This window comes from Coffea arabica, chromosome 1c (genome assembly GCF_036785885.1).
Source record: "Coffea arabica cultivar ET-39 chromosome 1c, Coffea Arabica ET-39 HiFi, whole genome shotgun sequence".
NCBI lineage: Eukaryota > Viridiplantae > Streptophyta > Magnoliopsida > Gentianales > Rubiaceae > Coffea > Coffea arabica.
In genome coordinates this window covers 48,315,069-48,330,111 of record NC_092310.1, presented here as the reverse complement: position 1 = coordinate 48,330,111, position 15,043 = coordinate 48,315,069, and the positions used below count along the sequence as shown (strand labels likewise).

General features: G+C 36.5%; 1 protein-coding gene across 3 annotated transcripts; it reads right to left on the bottom strand.

The window, feature by feature from the left end:
* Positions 1 to 229: 229 nt before the first annotated feature.
* On the bottom strand, positions 230 to 14,648 carry LOC113704279 (uncharacterized). Of its 3 annotated transcripts, none has more exons than XM_027226076.2 (14): positions 14,336 to 14,648; positions 13,269 to 13,943; positions 12,672 to 12,878; positions 12,265 to 12,576; positions 11,973 to 12,079; positions 10,435 to 11,622; positions 8,454 to 8,595; positions 8,183 to 8,342; positions 7,882 to 8,045; positions 5,854 to 5,939; positions 4,619 to 4,718; positions 2,841 to 2,902; positions 1,203 to 1,356; positions 230 to 931 (listed from the first exon to the last, which is right to left on the bottom strand). In XM_027226076.2, the coding sequence occupies exons 1-14, from the start codon at positions 14,513 to 14,515 to the stop codon at positions 755 to 757; spliced, it is 3,714 nt and encodes a 1,237-aa protein (XP_027081877.2). In that variant the 5' UTR covers positions 14,516 to 14,648; the 3' UTR covers positions 230 to 754. The 3 variants fall into 3 exon arrangements, with proteins under 3 accessions (XP_027081877.2, XP_027081882.2, XP_071930597.1); XM_027226081.2 differs by having other exon boundaries at positions 8,183 to 8,339; XM_072074496.1 differs by lacking the exons at positions 230 to 931; positions 1,203 to 1,356; positions 2,841 to 2,902 and adding an exon at positions 3,968 to 4,139.
* Positions 14,649 to 15,043: the final 395 nt, after the last annotated feature.

The window sequence follows — 15,043 nt, the reverse complement described above, 5'->3', positions numbered from 1 at the left end:
TCCTGATGTGTATTTCATCTGAAAGTTACTTTTAAGTTTTAACCCTGCTAACCTAAAACCCCAGTGAAGTCTACAGTCAAATTCTTTAAATATGTCCACAGCCCTATACCTAAACAGGATGCAGGGATTAGCATAATTGCAAGGGAGCAAAGCATGCCATGCTAGTTCTTGATGTACAAGTCTGGCTAAACAAGAAATGGGAAGAAAATCTAGAACGGAAGCAAAGAAGTGGTAAGTTAGCAGGCGATACATTCCATACAAACACTTTCACATGCAGCTTACAACTACTGCTTTCCAAGTATTGTGAGCAGGAAAAACAGACATTGTTAAGTCAGTAAGTCTCATGGAAGACCTGCTCGTCCACACTAATACAACAAAGTTGCAATATGTCAAACCCAACTATATCCAGTTTTAAACTAAAGCAAAAAAAATGATTTCTGAAGCACCAAGTTTGCATCTAAGTTCATCTCTATTTTGTAAAGAATACAGTATAACATCTTCCTAGTAATATGTACTCGTCCATCTCTGTAGACATTTACTACCCACCTCCGATGGATCGAATCTCTTAATAACTAAACGAGTGGAACTTCGCAAACTGATCTCACCAAGCCTGTTAGCAAACTCTTCAACCAACTACCAAGCAAGCTCCTAATGCAAAGTGGTTGTCCTATTCTCCTTATCTTAGCCAACAGCTGAGCAAGTGTCAAAGCGGGCATTTTGTGGTACTAGTCGCTCAGAACTGCATCCCAGTGTGTTAAATGTAAAGAGCACCATGCTCTAGTTGTCTACCCCTACCCTCCGTGTAGTAATCATTATAGTTGAGATAGTCCCAGAAGCGTGAAAGGCCAAATTCTCCATGTTTTGGTGACTTGCGGTAACACAAAAACAAATCGTTGATGTTCTTTGCAAATGTTTTCTTAATATTCAGCACCTGCAAGTACATAACCAGATTCTCATCTATAGTTCACCACCAAAAACAAGTAACAATCTCGAATTGGTTTCACATCTATAGTTCACCACCAAAAACAAGTGACAATCTCGAACTGGTTTCATATCCAGACGATATGACAGTTCCATTTAATAATCTAAAGTCCTAAAATGTTCAAGTTCCATTGATACTCTAGGCTCTAGTCATTAAATGAAAGAACATAGATTATTATCACTATCTTTGGCAGAACAAGGATGAAAATAAGAAAATTCACCTGTACAATGTCAATTTGAGGAAGCTCTGGGTCCTTTCCGCTGGGCCCAACCTCCAAAGTGCACCGACTCAGACAAGATTGAAAGTCAACAGCACATTGTAGAATGCTTTGGATGATTTTAGCAATTGACCGTAATTCATCAGATAAGAAACATCTGCAAAATCATTGCAATGAATCCAGAAGGCCGTTTTATGCAAAACTTTAGATTAATTACCGCCAACTTTTTCCACACAAGTTGCAAAAAATCTAAGCTGATGAATTTTCAGCACTAAAAAGTCATTCATGCATGCTGACATTAGTTATTTCGGAAACACAAAAGACTGACAACAAAATTGCTAGTGTCACCAGAGCCGAGAGTCACTTAAAAATAGAAAAGAAAAACAAATGGCAACTAGTGATAAGTAACAAATTGCATTATTTACTTTTATTTCAAAATTTGTCCATCAAGAAAATAGATATACTGTTTATACACCACTGCTCCTCCCAACTGCATGCAGATTGGGCTACAAAAGGTCCAAAAACTCCTAACCAGAAACTTCTAGTGAACAAGGTGCATGTTACGTGGTTATAACTTGAAATTCGCAAACCATTTTACGTGGGCAGGTTGCAAATCCCACTTTTAATTCTTATTTGCCATCAACTAAGCATATTATTAGTCAGATGTTGCTAGAAAATACGCCTAACATAATAGGAGATGTCAATGCACCTTATGCAGCAGGATTACTCTTTCCTCCCTTGTTTTTGTTTTTATTTTTTGTTTGCCCAGTCACTGCCACCACACTCACCAGTGATCCTCACAAATCAACATCACCTCCATAATAAATCACCATTATCAGTGCCACCACACTAGCCAGCAAGAGAGCAAAAGATAATGAAGAGGGACACTAGCAAAAGAGGGATGGGCAAGGGGTGCAAAAGTTGAGTGGGAACTTGGAAAAGGCTTCAGGGAAATGGAGGAGAAAGAAGGGCAGTGGGAGAGGGAGAGCACACAGCAGAGAGGGTACGAGGAGGTGAAGTATGGAGTCTGCCGAGGGAGCACACAGCATTATTTGTATTAATTCTTGTTTATTGGAAGGATGTGCTACATACACTTTTGCACGTCTAGTAGGCAACAACTTCAAAGCAGGAAACTCATTGCATGAAAACTACCAGTCAAAGCAAGCTCACTTGATTAACCAACCAAGTACTATAATCTAACATCTTATGCACAAAAAGAAGGGTGGTGTCCTGTATATCTCTGTTTTTCAAAGTTCCTCAGATAAAACTGATTCTGTAAACATTATTTGAACCACTAAAGGGCATTTTTCTGTTTAAATTTTAGCAAGCAAAAAATTCTTTTGCAATAGCACCTCTAGGGCAGCTTGTCAAAAGTAATCTTTTCTAAGATTAAATAAAGTTAAGAACATAAGTTAGGAGGCATAGGACATTATCTCAAAACAACTGCACGTAATAGAACTAGAAAATTAACTTGAGTTTAAGCATCTAAGAACAAGCAAGAACTATTGCCAGAAGCTTTATATGTCATCCGTAAACAAAGCTTTACTGCTTTAGCAATACAAGACAAGACAGAAACATACTTTCATGCACATTCAATAAATGGTGCATGTGTGTTTGGGGTGTGTGATTGTGTGAACTTACATATGCAGTGATTCAGTGAGATATTCCATATGCACTGCCTCAAGGTCCATAATATCTTTGACCTGTTTGAACAAAGCATCCTATAAGATAGACAACAGATGGACCAAATACAAGCCATCCATGATTCAACAAGAAGACTGACGTCAAAGCATGCTGCTATAAGAATCAGACAGCACAATTTGTGCAAAAAAGAAAATAGAGGTTTTCCACTATCAGAATATCATCATGCTGTGCCCCCATCAAGTTGCTCATGTACAAGAAGGGACATCCTACCAGATAAATGACAAGCTTCTACTTGTATCAGGTACCAGTCAGATAAAATATACCTTTTCTATGAGTTGGAAAGGAAAAGAGACATACGGTGGAAATCAATTGCTCCATACTGTTTTCTAAAAGTTTAAAGTCCATTTTACCTCAAAAGAAAAGAAAAGAAAGAAAAAGAAAAATCTGAAATTAACCAAGAAAACACAAGGGGTAAAATAGATTGACTAACTTCCATTCAGTGACCTTTTTCTTGAGAGGCTTATTACGCTAATGATATTTCTTTGTCAATGTTTATCATAAGATGTCAAACACATGAGAGTTGTTACAACATGTCCCAAACAACATTCTCTAGTGACTACCTGATTCATCATGAACTACACGGTTAAAACACATGCAAAGCCTAGCTTTTCAGCACTTAGCAAAAGCAAGAAACCAAACAAGACAGGATTTAAAAGGCAACATACAGCAAGAAGCATGGACACAGCCACCAGCCTTATATTTCATTTTCCTGCCAATAATTATGAGGATTACATCTGAGATAATATTTACAACCGCAATGGCACTATGGAATGAACCGCAATGGCACTATGGAATGAGCTGCCTAATCCATTTCCTCCAGTCTTGAGCCACTGAGACCTTGCACATGTCACTGATTGTTGCTCATCATAATTTGCACCTATGCTCCTGGTGACTAAGCTGGTCAAACCCACAAAAATGCATGACCAAAGACCCTTGGTCAAAGCACAAAACCAATCCCCCTTCAAGACTTAAACACTCTGAGCAACCTCATGCCACATTAATGTCATGTAAAATAGCACTGTATACATGCCCAGACTGAACTTTTTACCCAATTCATAGCTGTCGTCACCTTATGTTGGTATCCACTCACACAATAAAGAACTCAACCAGCACATTCAGTTTACACAGAGGTTGGCATTGATTGCCATTTCCAACAACTGGTGTCTCCAAAATTCTTAGCAGAAATTCCAGCATTTAATTGAAACTGTTCTAAAGTACCAAGACGGAAAAAAAGCCCTGCCCATGACACATTGTTGAGCCAACTGAGCCAATTCATTGTAAGAATAATCTACTATTAATTAATAACATTTCATAAGATATATGAAAAATGTCTGTTAGAACAAAGATGGAATAAATTAAAATCATCAAGAAAAAGAAGAAAGCGGAGCTAAATATTGGAGTACCATTCCTTCTAGAAGTCCATATTATGCAGAAGAATTCAGTTGTTATTATACGCCATTCCAGAAAAGATAGAAGAGACTTCATGTAAATCATTTAAGTATATGAATACAGCATATGACTTTATAAACGTATATAACTAGATTCTGATACACTCAGAAAACTAAAAATGTATGCATGCATAGGTAACTGCAGTTACACACAGAGATGGACAGTGAGAGAGAGATCTAATGACTGAAAACATAATAGATACATACATCCATGCGCACACGCACATGTGTGTATTTCAGACTTAGGGACAATAACTTAAGACAAACCTTGTGCTTAAGAGAGTCTGAAAACTTGCGCCAAGATACATGGGATAATTTTGATTGAACATATTGCTGCAGCGTGGTTATGAAATGAAAAACTTGATATCTGAAATGAAATAGAATATATACATAAGTAGGCATGGCAAATAACAGTAAATGACCACATTTATAAGTTCAAATTTCATTATGAACATATTTCTTGTAGACACTAGAACATGATTGAGAATTTTGTTTCTCCTTTTTCAATCTTTGGTTAAAATAAACAATTATATGTGATAAGTCACCAGATTAATTTGTTTATTAATGCTCTCTTTGTTCCACACGTTGAACTCAATCAACAATAAATTGGACAGGCTGCAGAAAATAGAGATGTTAACTCTTCTGAATCAATGCAAAATGTATCAATGACTATCTAACTTTGTAACTATGCACTCCAGAGTCTAATTAAACAGAATAGCCCCAACAAACAGGCCTCATATTTTCCGGTCTCTGAGAAGAAGAATGATCAAGATACCTCCCCAATTTGACCACAGGAGAAGCAGAAGCCTTCCATCATCTTATTTAACCACAGAAACACTCAAGGTACCAAAAAGAAAAGGAGTGTAAATAAGAGGCCAGTCAATTGGGTAAGGCAAAACCCTTTCATCTGAATCTGTTTTGTAGTACAACAGAACTTCTTAAAGAAGCATCCATGCCAAAGAAAGAGACACATAGCATCACATCAAATTCTCTTCACAATTCTAGCCTAGAAAAGCCTAATCTTGCTTTAGAACAGTCTTCCTCATTGAATGATACTCGTTTGAAAACAAAATTACAGCTTGATACAAAGCAAAATTGAATCTTGCAAGCAAACTTTATGCTGGAGAAATCTGTCAATTACAGGTTACACCAAAACATCAGTCCCAAATCCAAATAGTGAAGCGTCATAATCACAAGACTCTAGAAAACTAAAAGCCACCAATTGAAGTCATTATTGTCAGCTTAATTTTCAAAACTACAAATTTAGAAAGCCAACCATACAGCAATCCAATCAGTGTAAACAAGGATAGGGAAAAGCATGAAGCTCAATCTCAGAATCCTTTCCACAGATTGATTAGGATAGAAGTTGCCCCCACTTATTTCTTCTTTTGAGTATCTCTTTTGATAATACAGATAATTTGTTTTTCCAATACCACAAATTTTCTTATTTTGAAAGATGTTAAAGCAGATACAAAATTCAAATTAAAAGCTGTTGAATTTACCTTGTTTCAGTCAAAGCAGAAATATGTTGAAGAGTAGGCTTAAGCCGATCAGAAGGTTTACTCCGCCTAGTCAACTTTACTATGTCCTGCAAATCAATTTCATAACAACATTAAGGATCATATGATCAATACCTCTAGCATTAGATTGCAGTGACATCTGTTAATGGACATAAAAATACTTTTATTAATGTCATTTACAGTTTTCAATGTTCAAAAACTGCTGCAAAAATCGCAAGTATCCAATGAAATCTATCAAACCAGGATCACATCAATGCATCCAAACAGTCAGTAATGCAGATTGTCAGTTGCTTCAGACATTTTGTTGGCAGTCTCTTAGAGTCACCCAAAATTCCGTAACATTACATGTGTTCCGCCTCCTGCTAACTTTGACACAAATGCCAAAAGGTTTTCCAAAACCATTTTTTTTTTGGGTTTCCGAATTGGAGATAAGTAGTATTTTGCATATTCCCTTTGGCAGAGCTGTCTTGTGATCCAAATCTGGAACCAACTGTTAAAGTAGGGCAAGAAGTAACCACTTGGCAGTGGAGAAACTGGTTCACATTTAAGAAAACCTAAAAAAATCCATTTGTGGCTTAACCAAAGACAAGAAAGGTGCCCCTGCTCAATTTTCCATCCATTGCTTCAAGTGTGTACCTCAAGCATGTTACCAGAAATCCATAAGTGTGTTAGCAAATTGGAGTAGCACAATCAGAAAATTTTTTACCATTGCTACTTCAAGTGCTACTCTTGGCATTCTAAAGTTGAAACTAAATTACACATAGAGAGTCTGTGGTTTTCATTTATTCTATCAGTAAATGATAGCACACAAATCCCAGCAATCAGAAAATTAATTTATCTACTTCATATGTACAGAGCTTTACTAATGCACAAGGTTATTCATATTCATTCGAAATGGTAGCAAAGAAACATTTCCATATTCTGGGTGATCAAACTCTGTTCCCTAAGTGCTCGAGAGAAGCCGAACTCTACTGTTCAGCATTCCATCAAGGATAGCATGTCACATTCCTAATTTTGTCCTGAATGCTAAAATATTCCACAACTTTGGCAACGTTGGGCCTAAATTGCTGAACTGATCACTTTGCAGGCCATAATGCCAAACTAGCAGTCACATCCCTATTTGCATGCCTGACCAAATTCTGACAGAATTGTTGACAACTAATTGTGGACCATCAAGTCTGACCAAATTATATTGACATCCAGCGTACTTGCAATCATTATATAACTGATAATGCAACACGTAGAGTATTTATTTTCTACTAGTATTAAAGGCGCACCACATGTGCATGCATATTTAAAGAAAATTTGATGAATATTTTAAAAATGTATGGAAGTTATTGGTAGTAATAATTTTGAAAATATGAGTATGGATGTTTTTCTTTTTTTCTTTTTTTAGTAAATATAATTGTGAGCAGCCATGGGTCATGGTAGTTTCTTAGCGATTCATTCAATGGAGGGTAAAACACAGGCAAAACATAAAGTGACAACATTTTTTAACATCAGGCTGATGCTTTATATATATAGAGACATTATAATGATTATGATAGGGTCGCACAGAAATTTCTTAGAGGATACACAGTACATTTCCACATTCTTACTTGTTCTTCAAAGAGTAGTAAACAATTCCTATCTAACTATTTGAGATTCACCAGAAACAATGTTTTGAAATAAAAATCAGACGAGAAAAGAAGAATTTATTTTCATGATCGAGCAAAAGCAGTTTGCTAGGCTTGTTATGCTTAGAGAAGAAATCTATCTAAAGATCTTTAGCTTGGCCGAGAATGAGTCAAGCAGATATATACATTATGAACCAATTGAAATAGATAGGTGCACTCTTTGGCTAACTTCAATTTACAGAAAGTAGCAGAAATTATGCCTATTCAAATGTATTCAATAAGTGAAGCAATGGTACTTGGTGTAACACAACAAAGTTTTCAATTGATACAGTAAAAGAAGCATTAAGTGTATACTTCGAGGCATGCAGAACAAGGTCATTTATGAAACCCATACCTTTAATGAGCACCATGCATCACTTAAAGAGAAAACAGCAAGCTTGACTTGTATCAGAAAATTGAAAATGTTGGAATAAATCTTCAATGCATCTGGCGTCAAAATGATACTAACAGGCCAATCCACTCTGTACCCCAAACCTAAAAAATCAAATGACCGTATTCCTGCACAAAACAGAAATAATTAAAACACTATATAAGTTAGCCATGACCAAGGAAACATGGAGAAACTTTTAAAGATTTGCAAAAGCAAAAAACTGAAACTATGCTAGTATGACTGATACAGGATGTAGGGCATTTACCTTTGGCAGAAGCTGAAAGTGGCATCACACAATCTCCTTTGATATAAACATATAAACGGTCCTTGTTAAAGTCTCCTTCACATGAAGACCTCTGAACTGACAACTCGAGTATCCCCTGGATTTCTAGAATTCTTTTATCAACTTCAATGACATGCCACTTCTGATTTGTAAAAGAGAAGGAATTAGAAAGGGAAAATAATAAAGCAGAATGTTAAATGTACAATAAAAAGGATATAAGCAGAATGTTAAATGTACAATAAAAAGGATATACATGATGCCACAGAGACATGATAAACAAATCTGCCCAGTCTGCTAGTTCCATAAAGTGATATCGCCGCAGTGCTAACAGATGCTCTTGCAAATCAAATCCTTCTTCAAGCAACTTGAGTGTTAGCCTGCTTACATACTTATACCTAGTAATGTAAAGGAAGAGACCAGCTACAACAAGCTGACTCGGAAACACCATGCTTGCAGGAATTGAAAATGATGGCAGAATTTAAAATTGACAGGGTAACAAGAAAGATGTGATAAATGATATAGAAAAATAGGTTGACCTTAGTGATACATCTACTTCCTTTCTTTAGTTTCCTACCCCAAGATTGTTTAATCCTCCAAAGAACTGAAGACGGATCAGAATCAATTCTGTGAAAATTCTATCCAGACATGTTCAATTAATTTAAACAACACTCAAATCTGCACATTGGAGTAGTCCCATTCCTAAGTTGATGTCCTTTACCTTTTTCTTCTTTATATGGGTCATTTCTTTGTATTCATCCTTTTGTGGTAGAAGTGAGAGGGTCTTGTCAAAGTTTTAAACAAGTGACAAACAAATCATTCTGTAATGCACATCCATTGCATGTGGACTATGATTCTTTATGTATTGCAAAAAATTTGCAGCCTTATGGTCTATGTTGTGCTCTATAATCCATGAATTGCGTTCATTCAAATTCTAGCACATTAAAAGAAGATATTCCCACAAAACATCCAAGCTCCCTCTTCCCTCTTTTTTTCTTCCTTTTTAGTGTTTGGCAAGTATGTTTCAGCAAATCACAAAAACTTGAGAACCTGTATATAGCAACTCTATAGTGGATACTTAACAGGAAAAAGGAGAAACCAGTTGTGAATGAGGAACAACTAAACAAATATTGTAGATAAAACGTGGAAGGAAAAAGGGGCAATCTCTGAAAACCTTCACGCAAAGTACTTTACCACATCAAAATGCCTCCTATGGCTTGATATTCGAGTACAGGGGCCATATTAAGTTACTGCTATCTAAATCATCAATCTTGAAACTCTAAAAGGGCCATTATGCTGAAATATATATGCTTCATATATCAGAACATATAATGTACTAACCATTCTATGCAAAAAGATTCAAACTTTCTGTATAAGAGAATAATGAAGAAGCACTTTTGAGACCTGGGGAGATATTTTTGATATCATTAGCATAACTTTCCCTCTTCATTTCAAGAGGCTAATATGTAACTTGCTACCAGCTCCAGTTATGAATGCAATCAATGCAAACTACAAGGTACCTGACACTTGTTCAGTTGCTTGGATTTCATGAATACAAATAACAGTTGTGCACAGAATCAGTTTACAAATCTGACTCCCTATGTGGTTAATCTACTCCATAAGAGTAAATTACTCGTTGAATTTCTTTCATTTACTATTAATAAAAATGGAAACAGTCACTTCTAGTGGTAAATAGAGTATACACCACTAGATATGTATATAATTTTCTAATTTTGGAATCGCAACCCAACATGTTAGAATGTTTGAGCAAACATTACTACTATTCATAGTCAATTTCATGCACCTAGTGTAAGAAGCTGAAATATGCACCATTAAGTGATTATAATCAAATCTCAATTTATAGCATACAGTAGCCCATATGGAACGCGGACTGTTAAAAATTAAAGTTTAGGAGTCATATTTCATCTGTGAGAATAAGTGGGAGCACCTAGCCAATAAAATCAATTTTTCTACTTATTATTATGTTGAGTTATGGAGTTAATGATCTCCTGACAGCACAAACATATAATAGCAACATTCTATAAACTTCAATGCCACATAAGGTCATTAATCTAGCATTGCTAACATTTAAGCACATTTGACTTATGCATGTCTGAAGCAGCAGCTCCTAAGATTAGCAAAAAGGGAACGCAATTATAAAGCAATAAATCATTTTGGCAGTATAAGGAGAGACATTGGTTAGAAAAAAAATGTATGATGCATAAACATGAGGATACTGAAGCAAAATCTCCTCCCAGAGGCATTTTTCAATAACATAATCCAGCGGCATATCAAAGGCAGCCAATGAACTTGTCCTGTAACCTTTTTCAGTAACATTAGTGTTGGTGCCAAAACAAGCAAGTATAGTTTCCCAATCACTTCCACCAGTAAGGTCGGCACATAAGGCATCTTTCCCCCTATCCATCACTGAATGTGATGAGAGATAAACCAGGGATCTTTTCATCCTTTCCTCATTGTCCTTGTTAATGCGGTCTTTACAATAGTAATCACTTGTAATGATTGCAGCATCAGCTGTAGTCTCAGTTGGTATTGAATTTCCGAATCCACACTCACGTCCAGAAGTGGAAGCCAACTTTTCCTGACAAACTTGACAAGGATCTCTCACAGATGTGAAATCAAAGTAAGATAAAGGATCTTTATACTTCAACCCTCTCTCTTCAAGCATGTCACTGTTATTAATGAAATAGCCTTTCATCAAAGTTGGGTTCATACTCAGCAAACTCGTATTGTATTTAGAGGTCCATGGCTGCACACATAACGAATTTGATGAAGCACAATTTCCATCTCCATGCTGGTGCCTATTTTTGGTCATTTCTGTGATAGCAATTCTTGGGAGTGTAGTGTTGCTACAATTTAACATGCTTGCCTTGCACTCTCCAAGCATGCTCTTTCTCACTTCCAGTGCTGAACCAGTCATATCAAACCATGTACCACTATTGTTTCCTCCATTCAAATAGGAGAGACTGTCAGCCATGCAGCCAGCTCGCAGGCATACATCAGGTTCAACGTTGATAATTTTGGACTCAGCACTCAGTAACAAGTTCTGCTCTGCAAATTGAAGAGTGGAAGAATTTCTGTTCATATTGGATCCTTCATAATAGGAATCCATGCCATGACAAGCTTCCTGTGTTTTTTCACCTACTTTGGAAAAATTCTCTGAGAAGCATGAAATCTCACTTTTGAAAGGCTTCCATACTGAATTCTCAGCAGATAAACCAAAGCTGAAGCTCACAGAAGATAAATAACTTGGTTGAAATCCCATATTATCATTAGGCATCTGTTCAGAATCATTGTGCTCGTCAAAACTCTTAAGAGATGATGATTCAGATGATTCCAACAGATCCTCCGCACACGACAACTCGTCTGCAGTGCTAGAAGCCTCATTTTGAAAAATGCCGGCATCCCTGAGCATCAGATATATCTACCTTTAAAAACTGAAATATGTCTCAAAGCAAAAGCTACAGCTCCAGAAAACCTCAAGTATTATCACTTAAAGGAGTAGAATATCAATTAAAAAATAATACTAATAATAATAAATAAATAAATAATTGGAAAAAATATTGCTTGTAAATGCATCAGACTCACATTCAAAGCATCTCACCGTTTGAAAAAAAATGAACTGTTTGCAGGGATGTGTGCATGCAAAAAAACTGAACAGATGAACAGTAGGAGAAGAAAAAACAAGTTTCACACAGATATGTATATGTGCATGCACACATGTAGCGTGGTGAAAACTAACAGATTTGAATCTCACTCTTCCATTACAGCAGGAACCAAGTTATCATCCAGCGTAGCCTCTGCATGCTTTGGATTTCTTCCATGGTTTTTCGAAAAAAAGAACTGAATAGTGTAGGGAGATTCCTGAATAAGGAACAAATTACATGAAGATCATTTTCCTGAAAAAGGGCTGATACATAGAAACACAAGAACCTACTTGAACAATGAGATGATACCGTATAAAAGTAAAAAGATGTTCAACACAAGCAACTACTTAGATGGTGCCATAACCAGAAAGCAAGGAAATGTAAGAAGGACTACATGTATACCTTTTGAGATCTAAATCCAAATCTAGTTAGAACATTGTCCACTTTTTCAAGCATCCTTTGGTAGTAACTGCTTCTTGCAAGTGCCATTCTTCCCATGGTTTCTTTGTCAAATGTCAATGGGGAAGCGAAAAATGGATATTCATTTGAAAACTCATCCAAGAAAGGAAGAATCTCCTCTTGAGCATTGTTATATGTGCCAAGACTGTAACACAAGTCAAGCAGCTTCATTACGACTTGAAGCTGCTGACCAGCTCTGAGAAGTGGAATCAAAAAATCTTCAAGAAAACATGGTAAAGTAACTCCATCCCGGACCTGATATAATAAGATACAGACCATCAATCAATTTGAGGTAGTACAAAAGGAAGCCCCAGGATCTTAAGGTTCTTAATAACAAATGTCAGCATTACCCTGACAGTGCTTAATGGGAATTCTATAGAAATTCCAGCATAACCCCGTCCATAACCCGGTAAATAATCAACATATTCCATCGCAAACTCTTTGTATGGATCACTCATTCTGCCTCCATAAATCCATGACCTAATAAAATGATAGTATGGTTCAAATGCCTGGAGAAAAAGAAACTTGAGTAGAACAATCTGAGCTGGATCAACAACCTGCAATATAAATATCAATCAGATGAAGCAGCATTGCAGCAAACATGAAATTGAAGCAAGATCATGCATGATAATTCTGTTACTGCATCATGGTAAGTGTACAAAATGCCAGTGTCACAGCACCACCATCAATACAACAGCAATCTCCAGAATATCAATGGGCTTCAAAATATCTATTATGTCATGATAATTGGAATAGTAAAAACCATCTCAAGTAGTCTGGCAGTTGATATATAAGCTAGAATGGAGTGTGAAAGCCTATTTCATACCAAAAGAGAGCAATCAAAAAGCAAGAACAGATATAAAGGACTAGGCCAACTAAGACTAACCCTTTAAGCATTAAAACTATCACTGAAAGGTAAACTAATGCAATTGTTACACAGCGCTGACCTTTAGTTGTGTATACAGAAAGGTCAACAAAGTACCACCTCTTGGAAAATTGGCAAATTCCAGGTTTGCTTTAGCACTTAAATCTTCAAAAGATGATAGCGAGAAACTATAAGCTGTATCACATATCTGACAAATATTTCCAAGGGCTTCTATCTGGGTTCTTAGCCCTTTTGTATGCAAATAAACCTCCAATACTGTAACTTCAGTATCACCAACACTTGTTAGACAGCCACCATTAGAGTTCTTCAAATTACGCCTCAAACTCACTGAAGTGTGTACTGTATTCAGGGCAGAGATATAGCCATCTAAGATCTTTTTCACAGCAACTGCAAATGCCTGATTGACAACACTGCCTTTAAATTCCGACTGTGCTTTATTCTCTCCATTAACCTCCTTCGGAGTTGTTTGTAATCCTGAATCTCCATCAGCATTTAAAAGAGAAAAATATGCAACAAATTTGTGGAGGAGGAAAACAATGCAGCCAAATTGGCCAATGGATTTTAGTAAATTTCCCAAAGAACGAGTGCTCGAAGACCAACTCCACAAACTTGAGATTCTATGGAAAGTTCTATCTGCTGAAACTGAACAAAACAGTGCAGAGAGTTGGTCAACAGCAATCAGAGCCGATTCTAACCCCTGCAGAGCAGTCAGTACCAACCTCACTAAACTAGACTCCTGCAACCATTTGATCGAAAACTTAGATAATCAGAAAGATCAAAAATACCAAACAACAAAAATACACTACATGTTTGTAATTCCATATAATCCCAGTTTTAAAAGGCCCATATTTCCAAGTAAACAAACAAGGCCAAGAATTTCTCTAGTTTTACCAATCAATCACCTACATTTCAAACCAATCAATACACGAAAGCAAAACACATAATTTACCACCTAAACCTACATGATTTCGCAAAACAATGATAATTCAAAAGAAATGCCTGAAATCAAAATGAAAACTAAAACTTAAAACCTATTACTTTCAACTAATCAGTCCCACAATCCACACAATATTCTACATCACATAAAAAATGAAACCAAATACATTTACAATTTGGATGTAGACATACGGAGAGATTGGAAATGGGATAGAGGCCATGGGAGGACTGAGAACGAGAAGTCGAAGGATTTTGACGGCGGCCGCTCTCGGAAGGGATTGATTCCCATGGTTGTGGTTGCACCCATGGATCATCGACCTTGAGCTTCTCCAACAATGCCGCCACCATATTCGCCTCCACCGCCATTGACATGGCCTCCGGTGGTGGTGGTGGTGCTAATTGCTAACCAAGATACTACTACACTCGAAATTCAGCTCAACTTTGATTTACATTTGAACAATTTGTGGAGTAACATTCCAGAATTGATCAAATTAGGGCTCTTTAATTGGTGATTTTAGGAAAAAATTTGTTATAGAAAAGAAAAAGGTACCAAAAAGTTTCAATTTTGGGAAAGTAAAAAATTCTGCTGCTCAGGCCAGCGGTGGAAAAAGAGAAGAATGGAAAAGTGAAGGGGGTGTCATGTATTATTAGTACTTGTATGCTTTTAGCTTTGTTGATTTTCCCTCCAAAAATTATATTTAAACAATTTTGGCCAATGAAGTTAGAAAATTCGATAAATTCTATTTTGCTTAGCAAATTGTTTTAGAATGATCAAAATTAAAATGTTGGTTAAGAATTTTGCCTTCGAAGATTCTCTTTGGAAGGGCACATCACAACTCATTTTCATGCTCTTTAGCTTCAATTATGCCAGTCAAATAGACAATCTTCAATCCTTCCTCA